The sequence below is a fragment of the Aedes albopictus genome, chromosome 1 (assembly GCF_035046485.1).
Source record: "Aedes albopictus strain Foshan chromosome 1, AalbF5, whole genome shotgun sequence".
NCBI lineage: Eukaryota > Metazoa > Arthropoda > Insecta > Diptera > Culicidae > Aedes > Aedes albopictus.
This window is the reverse complement of record NC_085136.1, coordinates 253,905,847-253,919,217: the sequence shown is the minus strand read 5'-3', so window position 1 is coordinate 253,919,217 and position 13,371 is coordinate 253,905,847. Positions and strand designations below refer to the sequence as shown.

The window sequence follows — 13,371 nt, the reverse complement described above, 5'->3', positions numbered from 1 at the left end:
TCATTGAAAACCTCATGCACTATGGCCTATCAAACATCCCTCTTCTTATCGCATAACTTATCGCATCCGATCGCATCTCACCTTACCCACTATGGTCACAGCCTAACTGATTCTACGTATTGTCAGTTTCCCTATTCCCCCATCTCTTGTTTGTCAGTCGCAGGACAAAAATAGACAGAGATTTGAATGCACGATCAAACAATGAACCTCTCTCTCTCTTACCAACAGCGCTATCGCGGTGCGCAGACATGCGCACTGAAACACTTATAACAGTGGTGGCGTTCGCATGGCCCGTCGTCGGCTGTTTCCAATGAACAAAGAGAACGACGAAAAGGGCCTGTTCATAAACCACGTAGACCAAAAGTTGGCCATCTCAGACCCCCCCCCCTCCCCCCTCGTAGACTTTTGTCCATACAAAAATTTTGAAATTTGTATGGAGCGTAGACTTTGGTCAGACACCCCCCCCCCCCCTCCACCCAAAAAGTCTACGTGGTTTATTTACAGCCCCAAAAGTATTTATGATTGAGCTTCGTCATGGGGTGCATTTTGGCGGCGACAAAGACGCTAGTCGTTAATGATTTTTTTTTCCGGACGGAGATGTTTTGTTTTGGTTTTGTTTTCTTCGCGAGAACGGCGATCATACACGTACCTATGTGAGCGAAGGTAAAATGTGATTTTATTTTAATTGATCACAATTATATCATATGTCGATATGATTACTTCTGCAGATGCTATTGAGTTTTATTCTGTTTTATATTATTTTAGTAATGAAAAAAGATATTTCTGGAGCTCGATTTGAATAGGTCGTATGTACATTTGTCGATATAAAATTCGATCAGTTTATTTTAGTTATTGTAGCAATAGGGAAGATACTTTGGAGATTTTTAATGATGGAACGGAAAGCCTGTTTTGTAATGATTCTGCTGTATGTATCAACTTTGTTCAATTTCAACGGTTTTTGCTATAATAAGCGAATCCTGCTGATCGAATTTTTAATCGACAAAAGCACATACGATCTTTTCAAATCGAGCTCTAGATTTATGACATCCCGACTAGATGGACATTACAAAATTATAACAAGCTGTGTTATTTTGTTACAATAAATTTCTATAACAAAGGTTGTTATAAAACATGTACCGTTAGTAGTTAAAACAACAAAAATTCTAACAAAGTTCCCACAAGAAAAGAACAAAAATGTAATAACTTTTGTTATGATCATAACAAAAATATTACAAAACTTGTTCCATGAAATATGATTGAATTTAACAAAATTATAACAACTTGTGTTATAATTCCTTGGCAACCTTTTAGGGTAAAAACTAAATTTTTATACTCATTTTTGAGTAAATATTTTTAAGTGTGTTATTCTATTTTTAGAAAAAAGTAGGTAACATAAAAAAATAGTTTCAAGTACGTTATAAAATTTTCGGATCCGAACGGGATTTGAACCAAGACACCTACCATCGGTAGCAATCTGACGCCTTTGCCAATGAGGCCATCACAACACTTGAAGAGGGCGGTGATAGTAGCTTTACTGGTTCTACGTATTTCCAGTTTCCTCATCGAAATCCTTGTTTGTCAGACGCACACGAGCGGGGTAGTATGACGTCACATTCAGCTCGTTGACGTATAAGGGGCCGTCCATATACAGTCGAGACTCTTATAAGATCACTGGTCGGGGGGCGCAATAGGAATCCGCTTAATAGGAGACTAAGAGCTTATGGGATTTCGGCATTTTGGGGGTGTGGCCTATTATCTCGGGTGTGTTAAGAGTTAACGCAATACTTTCTTCGGCAAAGTTTTAGGGCTTGATAAGATCTACCATTTAGAACTTTGGTTCATATGATTAGTTGACAATTTGGCCGCTAGAGGGACCATCAACAATTTGAATGCTAAATTGCACTACAGGAACCATATCAGGTTGTCAAGCAAACGTTACGATATGCGACAGCTCAAGACCCTGATAATTTGGAAGGATAGTGTCTTCGGGAAAGTTGTTGGGTACGCCAATAACTTACTGACGATGAGTTGCGAAGTTCGAAATTCCTCCACTGGGCGGCGCTAGTGAGCAAGTAAATTTTCAAAACCTCATATCTCAGAATCCCGATAACTTAGGAAGTTGGTGTCTTCGGCAAAGTTGATCAGCATGACATAAACTTACATAAAAATAAACACTTGTTTCGCAATTCTGCCACTAGGCGGCGCTAGTGAACATGCAAATTTTAGAAATCTCATAGCTCAGAATTCTGGTAACTTAGGAAGTTGGTGTCTTCGGCAAAGTTGATCAGTATGACATAAACTTACATAAAAATAAACACTTGTTTCAAAATTCTGCCACTAGGAGGCGCTAGTGAACTTGCAAATTTTATAAATCTCACAGCTCAGAATTCTGATAACTTAGGAAGTTATTGTCTTCGGCAAAGTTGATCAGTATGACATAAACTTACATAAAAATAAACATTTGTTTGGCAATTCTGCCACTAGGCGGTGTTTACCGGGGTTTTTCGTCTTTTTTCGACTTTTTTGGCGGTTTTTCGGCTCGGCAAAACTAGTGTCGCTCGCCCCGATAACTTAGAAAGTTGGTGTCTTTGGAAAAGTTGATCAGAGTGACATAAACTTACGTAAACATAAACACTTGTTTCGCAATTCTGCCACTAGGCGGCGCTAGTGAACATACAAATTTTAGAAATCTCATAGCTCAGAATACTGATAACTTAGAAAGTTTGTGTCTAAGGTCGAAGCAAAATAGGTAGAATAAACAAATTCCATGTTATAATTATTTTGTTCCGCTTTTGCTTTCTCCATGTTCAATAACATTCACTACTTGGTATACTTTTTGGCAGTACTGTTTTGGTATTTTTTTGTAATCGATCTAATGTTTTCGCTTGTAAAGATACGTAATTTGTGTAAAATTCAACTAAAAGTATTGGAAGGCATACAAAACGTAGTTCCATGTAACGGAAACATTGTTCGTCCGGTCGCAAATTGCAGCACATGCAATATCCGTCATTTTAGAAAGGATGACTTTGGGTATTATCGACAGGATTGTTCTATTCGTCTTGAGGGTTTTATCGGCAAAATTTTCTGAAACATCACGGTCAACCAGTGAGAGATTTTTGATATCGATGGATATCGCTTTGTATTGAATCGATGGCAAACACTATCGTCAGATAAAGCATTATAAAGGAAATCCGAATCTGGTTGATAGGGATGCTGACGCAGAAATGACGCTTTTTTAAAACAATAAAACGCATGATTGATTTACAAACTGAGAATTCACTTATTCCAAAGTTGTATTTCTTTGTTCTTACTTAGAGTTAATCGATAAAAACAACCCATTATCATCATTTCACGTTAGAAACATTAATCGTTTCTACAAAATAAAGTTCACAATCTTCCTATAACTTTCGAACTGTTCGTCCAATCAAGTGAGTGATTGTTTTTGGGATATATGGGCTGTTCATAAACCACGTAGACCAAAATTTGGTAATCTCAGACCCCCCTCCCCCCTCGTAGACTTTTGTCCATACCAAAATTTTGAAATTTGTATGGAGCGTAGACTTTGGCCAGACTTCCCCCTCCCCCCAAAAAGTCTACGTGGTTTATGAACGGCCCCATACAAATGTGTTGGAAATAACATAATGTTGTTGATGGAGCATCGGATAACCTATGAAAATAGCGCATCTTCTTACATATTGAGAGACTCATGAAGTTAAATTCCGAATATCTCGGAAACGGTTATTTTCAGAAAGGTTATTACAGTAGACGTTCGGTCAGTGCAAGCGGTTTAACTGCAATGCTTTTAAACTGCAATCACCTCCAAATGTCAAAATGGTGCGCCATGTTAGCCCAAATGAACAGACGGATGAAGTTCACGTTCATTTAACGTCAGTTGATGGTTTGTTGATACTGTCAGGCGTTCCAGTTATCGGATTTTTGTTTGCTAAGTGAAACGTAAACATGTTGCAGTTATCGAACGTCTATTGTATCTTTGATATCCTACTAAAATTTGAAAACGATCTAATATAAAGCACCAAACCTTTTTTCACGTTGTTTACCCGACTACCTATCGCGTAAGAATACAAAGCTAAGGTTAACAGAGAAAAAAGAAAAGCTAATGATTTGATGAAGGGGAAGATTGTCAATGTTTACTTGTTTTGTTTCACACCAGACAAGACTTAACAATTGTGCCACAAAACTAACCCAACACCATCTAGTTCTGTAAAACGCTACAAAGCACTGCTGGTTTGGGAAAAAATTGGCAGATTATAACTAAATGATAACTCTGTTGCAACTAAATGATAACTGTTGTTGCTCAAGGGAGAGGGAAAAGTACAACCGAGAGTTATGGTCCAAACAAAAATTTTAGGACTTTCATACAAAAAAGTTGTTGCTATAAGTTTTGTTTTATGGCTTTTCACTCGAGTGGTCAGTATTACAAAACTGATCAAACTATTTCGCGTCAATATAAAAAACCTAACACATTTTAAAATTATTTTGTTACAAAAAATGTAACAAATACTACAATAAATGTGTTACGATTTTTTGTTATAGGCAATTATTTTGATATGCATAATGTAACAAATGCTGTTATATATCTGTTTGAATCAATAATACAAGTTTTGTTATAGTTTTGTTTTTAAAATAATAACAAATTTTGTTACAATTTTGTTATGGTTATTCACATATACGAATCCTTCGAACAAAATTATATCAAATTGTGTTATTACTAACAACGGTTGTAATAATTTTGTTATAATCTTGTTAGGAGCTTCTGGTCGGGATAATGTCAAAGAATATATGGTCGAATAATAATAGGTCGAAAGAAAAAAGTTATGATAGACAAGTGCAATCATTCTACAATTTATTTGTGTGGCTTCGTGGTCGTGCGGCTAGTGTCACCAAGCATTTAGTCGCATCGTGCTAGGAGCGCGGGTTCGATTCCCGCCGCAGCTGTCAGGAAAAGTTTTCGGCTGTGCCACTGGGCGTTGCATGCTAGTCCGTTGTCTAGTGTCGTGCTTCCTTCAAAGAGCGAATAGCTCACTGGAAGTACTAAACCTGAGAGAGAGGAGACAGCTGGCTTCGATTGCGTGCTACTTAATGTCAAGGAGGACCTGTCACAAACTGTCACCGCGAACCGTGCTGAAAATCGCACATTGATGGTCTGGAGTGGCCAAATATCCAAAAGATCTTATCAAAATTTTGTTCCGTTTGTTGTATTTAAAAAAGATAAAATAATAATGATCAGTTTTCCACGACCAGCGCAACGAATCCATTTATTTTCCATGCTCTGTCGCAACGAACTCAATATACAATTCAGTTTTGACCAATAATATATTTTCAAACCATTGTGCGGCGCTAAAAGTGTGAGAAGAAGGCATGTAAACATCGTGGCTGTCAGTGAGCTGTCTCCTCTCTCTCAGTACTAAACGTGTCCGTGTCTTTTTAAAAAGATATAATTATGAAATATTCTTGTTATGTTCATCTAGTCGGGATGTACTGAAATTTTTATGAGTAGGGAAGAATTTGACATGATCTCAATAAAACCAATCTGAACAAACCACACCAATGGAAATACAAATTTCGCCGGAACAGCCAGTGTTTCACAATAACCGTTGTTACAGAAATTATTATTGTAATTGTAATTTTATTGAATACGGTATCCTGTCAGTATACATATACTTTATATCAGGGCAAGGAAACGTTATTACAAAATAGCATAATCTATAATAATTCTGTTTTTCCCTTCTAGTCGGGAAGGCACCACCACCGCCGGGTGGAACATTCAGGGGATTTTTGCTACAAATGTATCACTGCCTAAAGGAGACTGACCATGTTCTGTGAGAGCAACAATCATTCAAACATCGCACTAAGATTCAACCAAGTGAATTTCTTAATTGGAATGAGCAGTCGCAATTCCTTTAATACGGTGCTACCCACTTATCATCCACCCAATTTCTCAGGTATTTTTCCACCGATAAGACTGACTTTGGCAAGATAGTTAGCCTCTTGTATGCCCTAGCTACTCAGGAAAAAACAGCTCGATCGGATTTAAGACGACGGTACCATGTTATAAAAAATCCGACTGTACATGTATATCCCAATGTGAAGTCAAAGCTGATATCGCGTTTCCCACTGATAAATGGTCATATGTTGCAAATATCACACTAGCTCAAACCAAGGGTGGGCCATATTTGTATATTAAGAAAATACATCTGAACTCGACTTTGAATCTCAACTTTTTCTAAGACTTATATGTAAGAATATTTTAGAAGATCCAGCACATACTGAACAATTTCGATGTAAAATACGTATTTTCCCGTACATTCACCGTGACACAAATTATATTTCGAAAGAATGTGCTCAAAATTAATTATATGATCAAAACGTTAGTTTGACGCAATCTTGCCAAACTTTTGAAATGTAATTTGTTACAATGAAACATAATGATATGGCAATGTCTGATTCTTCCGAAATACTGCGCCACCCTAATGTAACTGTGATGTTCTGAATCACCGCAAACATATAAAAAACTGTGTCGGGATAACTCTTCCAGTCAAACATTCAGTGCTAGCCGTGAAAGTGGCATCGTTTGAACACTTACTCAAAATGAAAGAAATTGTGACATTGTAAGTGGAAGTGCAACAAATATTGTTTACAGAGAACAGACACCCAGTCTATAACAGTTTTCATTCAGTAATTTGTGTAAGGGTTTGAGCTTTAGAACATTTGATCGAAAGTACGTTTGGTCGACACCAATTTTGTGGAAGAAGAAGCATATGACAAAAAAATACGCTAATCTACTAAAACTGGTGATTTTAGGACCTTTAAGGCCCAAAAATGAGCTTAGAATTGCGATATCTCTACTCGTTTTTGAGTGAAAATGTTTTTCATTTTTTCAGAAACCATTTTTTTGTGAAAATTTCTTCAAAAATGGTTTCTGCAAAAACGAAAAATATTTTCTTCCACAAAAAAAAATTAGATGTTACCTCGATCCATACTCTACATGTGTACGAAAACCGATTTTGAAAATATTGCTTCGTTATTTAATAAACCAAAAAGTGAGGAAATGCTTCCAGTTTCGCCTTAAGGCCCCTTAGCGTGTCAGCTCAAATTTTCCTCTTCTTATTTGATTCTTATTCCAAACAATCATCAAGCACGATAGTAGTTGTGTAGCCTTTCTATACCAATTCCATAAACAAACAAACAAAAATAGCACCTCTTTGTCTCGGTACTTCCAATGTAAACATTTCGAGAATATGAATCATTTGAAAGCAACTGAAGCAATAAACTACTCTACTTCAATGAATAACAAGGAAACATATCCAAATGTAACGAAAAATGTTAGATTTTTTATGTAACAAGCTAGAAATGATCGAATTATTTTGGTACGCTCTCTCACTGTTTATGTTTGCTGCAACAGCAGTGCTGGCGGACCGCTTCGTGAAGATTTCGTAAATTATAATGCTTTGCTTATTTCATCAACAATTGTGGTAAAAAAGTTAAAAAATAATCACCCACAAATTATTTTTGATTGTATGACGCATAATCAATGTATTTGACTGGATTTTTTAATTGATTTCGATCAATTTCATTGATGCTTTGGCCAGCAGGATCGACATCACTGCGTGCAATGATCGTTGATTGTGCGCGCCAAAAGACATCACCGCGCTGCCGCCGTCGTCGTTGGTACTGCGGTGGGTGGTAAACACCGCCAACCACATTTTAGTGCGGTCGAAACAAATCGTTAAAAATTTCTACTTTCGAGTGAACTAATGCTTAGTAATCGTGATTACTTGGAAAGAGGCTTGTATTTGAAGTAGTGTGAATACATTTTTATGCCGAATATCTCGCGTGAAATTGATTATTTTATAAAATAAGATAAGTGTCGATTTTTTACAAATATGTATTGGTGCAATGTTGTGTAAAGTTGATTTCGGTCAATGATTTTGAAGAAGTCATTTTGCGATGACACGCTAAGGGGCCTTAAGCACATCCTTTGGAGATGGCCTAACTTTGATTGGATCGTTCTCATTTCGCCCTTCTGCCACCACACAAGATATCCTTTGGTCAATATTGGACGAACAACAGTTGTGTAAATCTATTTGATATACTTGGGTTTTAACCCCCAAGTTGTACCAAAGGTTCGCCGGCATTGCCCGAAGGCCATACAAGCTTTCTTGATTCTGAACTCAATGTGAGGTGTCCAGGAAAGCTTGGAATCAAGAATGACTCCAACGTACTTTACCTGTTCAGTCACATCGATTTCAGAATCAAAGAGACGCAAAGGTCGAACGCCATTACGGTTTCGCCTTTCCGTAAAAAGAACAATAGATGTTTTACTCGGATTAACCGAAAGGCCATATTGGCGACACCAACCCTCAAGGAGAAAGATAGAAGAGAGGGCAGCTTGCCTCCTTTTTCATCTCGCTCTTTCTCGTGTATGTTTAGGAGAGTGAGTAAGAAAAAAGAAAACGCTGGCTCCGCCAATAATGGTGGTGATACACATCCCGACTAGATGGACATTACAAAATTATAACAATCTGTGTTATTTTGTTACAATAATTTTTTATAACAAGGGTTGTTATAAAACATGTACCGTTAGTAGTTAAAATAACAGAAATTCTAACAAAGTTACCATATGAAAAGAACAAAAATGTAATAACTTTTGTTATGATCCCAACAAAAATATTATAAAACTTGTTCCATGAAATATGGTAGAATTTAACAAAATTATAACAAATTGTGTTATAATTCCTTGGCAACCTTTTAGGGTAAAAACTAAATATTTATACTCATTTTTGGGTAAATATTTTTAAGTGTGTTATTCTATTTTTAGAAAAAGTAGCTGACATAAAAAAAAGTTTCCAGTACGTTATAAAATTTTCGGATCCGAACGGGATTTGAACCAAGACACCTACCGTCGGTAGAAATCTGGCGCCTCTGCCACGGCTCTTGAAGAGAGCGATGATAGAAGCTTTACTAGTTCTACGTATTGCCAGTTTCCTCATTCAAATCCTTGTTTGTCAGACGCACACGAGCGGGGTAGTAGTATGACGTCACATGGAGCTCGTGACGTATAATAAACTTGATTTGTCGTTAGTGATTTTGTTTCAATCTATCACAATTATATCATATGCAGATATGATAACAGCTGTAGATATAATTTTGTTATATTCCACATTTTTTTTTATTTTAAGAAATGAAATGGAATCTATCACATAAGGGGTATATCGTCACGTTTCGAGAAGGCAGAGAGGGTTGAAAATTTCCAATTTTAGCGTGACGTACCTAATAGTTGTTCCCTAAGGTCGAAGCAAAATAGGTAAAATAAACAAATTCCATGTTATAATTATTTTGTTCCACTTTTGCTTTCTCTATGTTCAATAACACTCACTACTTGGTATACTTTTTGGCGAAATTAGAACAACAGTACTGTTTTGGTATTTATTGTAATCGTTTGTTGTATTCAACTTGAGGGTTTTATCAGCCAAATTGCCTGAAACTTGCTCACGCAGTACCAAAACGTACTCTATGAAAACAACTGTTTTGTTGGCGAGGATTCTTATTCGACTGGCACATCATCCGGGAACTTTTCCGGCTTAGGATTAGAGTGCAATGAAAAAACCTCAAAAAATGGAAAAAGGATAGCTGTGAAGTATTTGATTTCCAGCTATATTCTAGCTTACAGTTTGTATTGATAATAATGTTTACATCCGACAGGCCATGGTGATATTCCAACAGATTTTTTATTACACCTTCTATCTGTAATGATATCGTATAACGATAGTAACTTCAAAGCACTGCTGATTTGGGAAGAATTTGGCAGATGATAACAAAATAATAACAAGTTCTGTTACTTTTTTTTTTTGAAACAAATATGACGCCGTTCCCAAATTACGCGTCGCTCAAGGGAGAGGGGAAGTACAACTAAGCGTTACGGTCCATACAGAACTTTCATTCAAAAAAGGGTAACGCACAGTGTTTTATTTTGCCGATTTCGTGACATGAAGAGTTGAATGATCAATCCACCAATAAGTGAGATGAAAAAAAAATGTTTTTTTCAAAAAATGCAGATAGACGATGTCTCTGGCAAAGTTGTGAAAAATGCAATTTTAAACAACTTTGTCAGAGACGTTATACCGCTTAATCTCATATTTTTCGAGATATATTGCGTTGTATGTGCATGATCCCTAGAAATCATATATTTTATCATAACTTTTTAACGGGATTTTGTACATTTTTTGCGTCTTTTACAAAATTGTTTGGATTGTGAAAGTACATGTTTTTACCGAACATAAAAAACGCTAGTTTATAAAATCACAAAGTTATTTACAATTACTGATTTTTATAGGGTAATTTTGAACTCATCTAACTTCTTTCGGCGCAAAATGGCGCAGAGAATCGTTTCGAATAATGAAACAGTTATATTTCTACTATATGAAAATGGCTTAAACTCTTGTATACAGTGTATCCTTTATGGGTTATGGTAGAAAAACAAACAATTATCAAATATTGAAATTATTTATTAACTTCTTCATTTAACGTGATAGTATATCGTAATGTTCAGCATGATTGTGTATTTTTATATGTTCAACAACTTTGCGGAACATGCAAATAATGTGAAAATTCTGGATTAAAAGTTATAATAAAAATAAATTTCTGAGTGATTTATTAATATGTATGTTCATTTTTTATAAATCGTTAAAATATTCATAGCTTTCTACCTACTTTCTACATTTTTTTCTCGTTCTAAAAAGGTGTTAAGCATACAAAAATACGCAATTTTGCTGAAGATTGCGACATTCTATCTCGTTAAATTAAGAAGTTATTAAATAGTTTCAATATTTGATATTTGTTTGATTGTTTACCATAACACATAAAGGATACACTTGCATACAGAAGTTTAAGCCATTTTCATATAGTAGAAATATAGTTGTTTCATTATTCGCAACGATTCTTTAGAAGTTATACGAGTTCAAAGTTACTCTATAAAATCAGAAATTTGCAAATAACTTTGTTACTTCAAAAGCTAGCGTTTTTTGATGTTCAGCAAAAAATGTATATAAATAGCTTTGTAGAAGACGCAAAAAATGTACAAAATCCCGTTAAAAAGTTATGACGAAATATATGATTTCCAGGGATCATGCACATACAACACAATATATCTCGTAAAGTATGAAATTTAGCTTTATGACGTCTTTGACAAAGTCGTTCAAAATTGCATTTTGCACCACTTTGCCAATAACATCAAACGTCTATCTGCATTTTTTGAAAAAATATTTTTTTCATCTCACTCATAGGTGAATTGATCATCTAACTCTTCATGTCACAAGATGCGCCTTGTCTTATGTAGAAACTTATCTGAAGAAACTATACATATCTCAAAAATCAGCGGTTGAAACGTTATTAAAAAAGCGCAGGAAATCGGCAAAATAAAACACTGTGTAACGGAAGAGAAGGGGGTGTTCAAACATGAAGATTCTCGCGTTGCGGTCTAAATGAATGCTATAAGTTTTGTTTTATGGCGTTTGGCTCGAGTGGTTAATATTATAAAAATGATAAACTATTTCACGTCAATACTGAATATCCAACAAATTTTGAAATTATTTTGTTACAAAAAAATGTAGCAAATGCTACAATAAATGTGTTACGAAATTATGTTATAGGTAATTATTTTAATATGCATAATGTAGCAAATGCTGTTATATATCTGTTTGAATAAATAATACAATTTTTGTTATAGTTTTGTTTTTAATATAATAACAAATTTTGTAACAATTTTGTTATGTTTATTCACCTATAAGAATCCTTACAACAAAATTATATCAAATTCTGTTATTTCTAACAAAGGTTGTAATAATTTTGTTATAATCTTGTTAGGAGCTTCTGGTCGGGATACCAACTAACAATGCTAGGTAGTCGTCGGCAAAACTATAAGTAGGAAAACCGTTGTTACGAGATTCCACAAAAGCGTTGACCCTACTCCCCCTTGGGGGCATTCACAAACACTCAATTTCCTAATCCCTGCTAGACGCAATGTCGAGAAGAGATATCGGTTTTTGAGCATTTGATTAATCCAATTGGAAATCATTGGAGATATACCATGACTCCGTGCGGCTTCCAAGATGGCATCGAAAGGCACATTGTCAAAGGCACCCTCGATATCTAAGAAAACACCCTAACAAGATTGCTTTTGATCGAATGCTTACTCGATATCGTAAACAACCTTGTGTAAAAGAGTCACAGTGGACTTTCCAGATTGGTAGGCATGTTGGTTCACATGAAGAGGCACCCCAAGAAACAATTTTTGCTTGAGGAAATGTTTCTTAAACCAACGTTATTAAGCTGCTAGTCGTATTATATTTGAATAATTTTGAAATAAAACTATTCTTCAACTCTTGTTCGCCCAAAAATGAGAATCTATTCAACGTCAATGGTTCTATAAGCACGATGAAATGAATGTTTATTGAATGATCGTACATCGGTTGTTAAACTCTTGTTCAACGTTTGAACCATCAGCTATTTACACAAATATCATTAGCATCGTTGTTTGACGCTATTTGTTTAATCGTTTAAGAAACCATTATTGTGCATTAGCAGCAAAGTGCATAATAACAAGCTTTCTTCGAAATTTATTCCACCGTAATACAATCAACACATGACATATCACAAACGGATTTCATTTCTATTAATAGATATGATTTTATAACTGCTTCAAAAACGTTTCTTAAACGTTTCTTCAATATCATTGTAACAATAAAATGGCAAGAATAATTTTACTTTCTATATTTCTGCATTTGTTGATTGATTGATTTGTCTTTATTAAAGAGACTTTCAGCCCTTGGCTGGTTCGTCTTTCTTCTGCATTTGTATTTAATCTGAAATATCTCTTTCTGATCTTATACCTACAACATCACCATTTTAATTCATTGTAATGGAACAAATCGGTGGAAAGTTTTGAACTCGGGACCTTCTGATTGACAGTCGTCTGCATTCGATCTGCCTCAATCAGAATTACAGTGGATACTCAAAATAACTGGGACAGGTAAATTTTCCACTTTTCAAAAAATGTTCAACTTGCTGTAACTTTTCGAAAAGAGCATCAAATATTCTCAAATTTTTACTGTAAGTTCATCAACTAGTTGTGTATCAGTGGTTCAAATTTGGAAAAGACCGGGCTATTCTACACGAAGTTATAAAGATTCTAGAAAAAGGTATTATTATCCGATAGCCAAATTTGATCTGTTATATCTCCAGATTCTATGAACCAAATGCAATGAAATTTTGATCATTTATGACTTATATAATGAACTTTGAAAAACAGTTGACTTGATTTAAAATTATTAAAAAGAAAAAAGTTATAGCGAA

General features: G+C 35.3%; 2 protein-coding genes and 1 long non-coding RNA gene across 5 annotated transcripts in view; 1 reads left to right on the top strand and 2 right to left on the bottom strand.

The window, feature by feature from the left end:
* Nucleotides 1-13,371, bottom strand: part of LOC109622760 (tachykinin-like peptides receptor 86C) — a 436,364-nt gene that overhangs the window by 265,014 nt on the left and 157,979 nt on the right. The gene's annotated exons all lie outside the window — the stretch shown is intronic.
* On the bottom strand, nt 4,894-5,573 carry LOC134285573 (uncharacterized). The gene is made up of 2 exons (XR_009996478.1): nt 5,432-5,573; nt 4,894-5,058 (listed from the first exon to the last, which is right to left on the bottom strand). It is a non-coding gene; the product is annotated as an uncharacterized LOC134285573 (long non-coding RNA).
* LOC134285572 (leucine-rich repeat-containing protein 49-like) overlaps nt 6,305-13,371 on the top strand; it is a 28,331-nt gene continuing 21,264 nt past the window's right edge. Inside the window, exon 1 of one of the 2 annotated variants that reach the window (XM_062846622.1) lies at nt 6,305-6,629. In XM_062846622.1, coding sequence (XP_062702606.1) covers nt 6,610-6,629 — 20 coding nt within the window. In that variant the 5' untranslated portion in view covers nt 6,305-6,609. Of the gene's footprint in view, nt 6,634-13,371 lie in introns of both variants that reach the window. The other variant, XM_062846623.1, reaches the window with a different exon arrangement.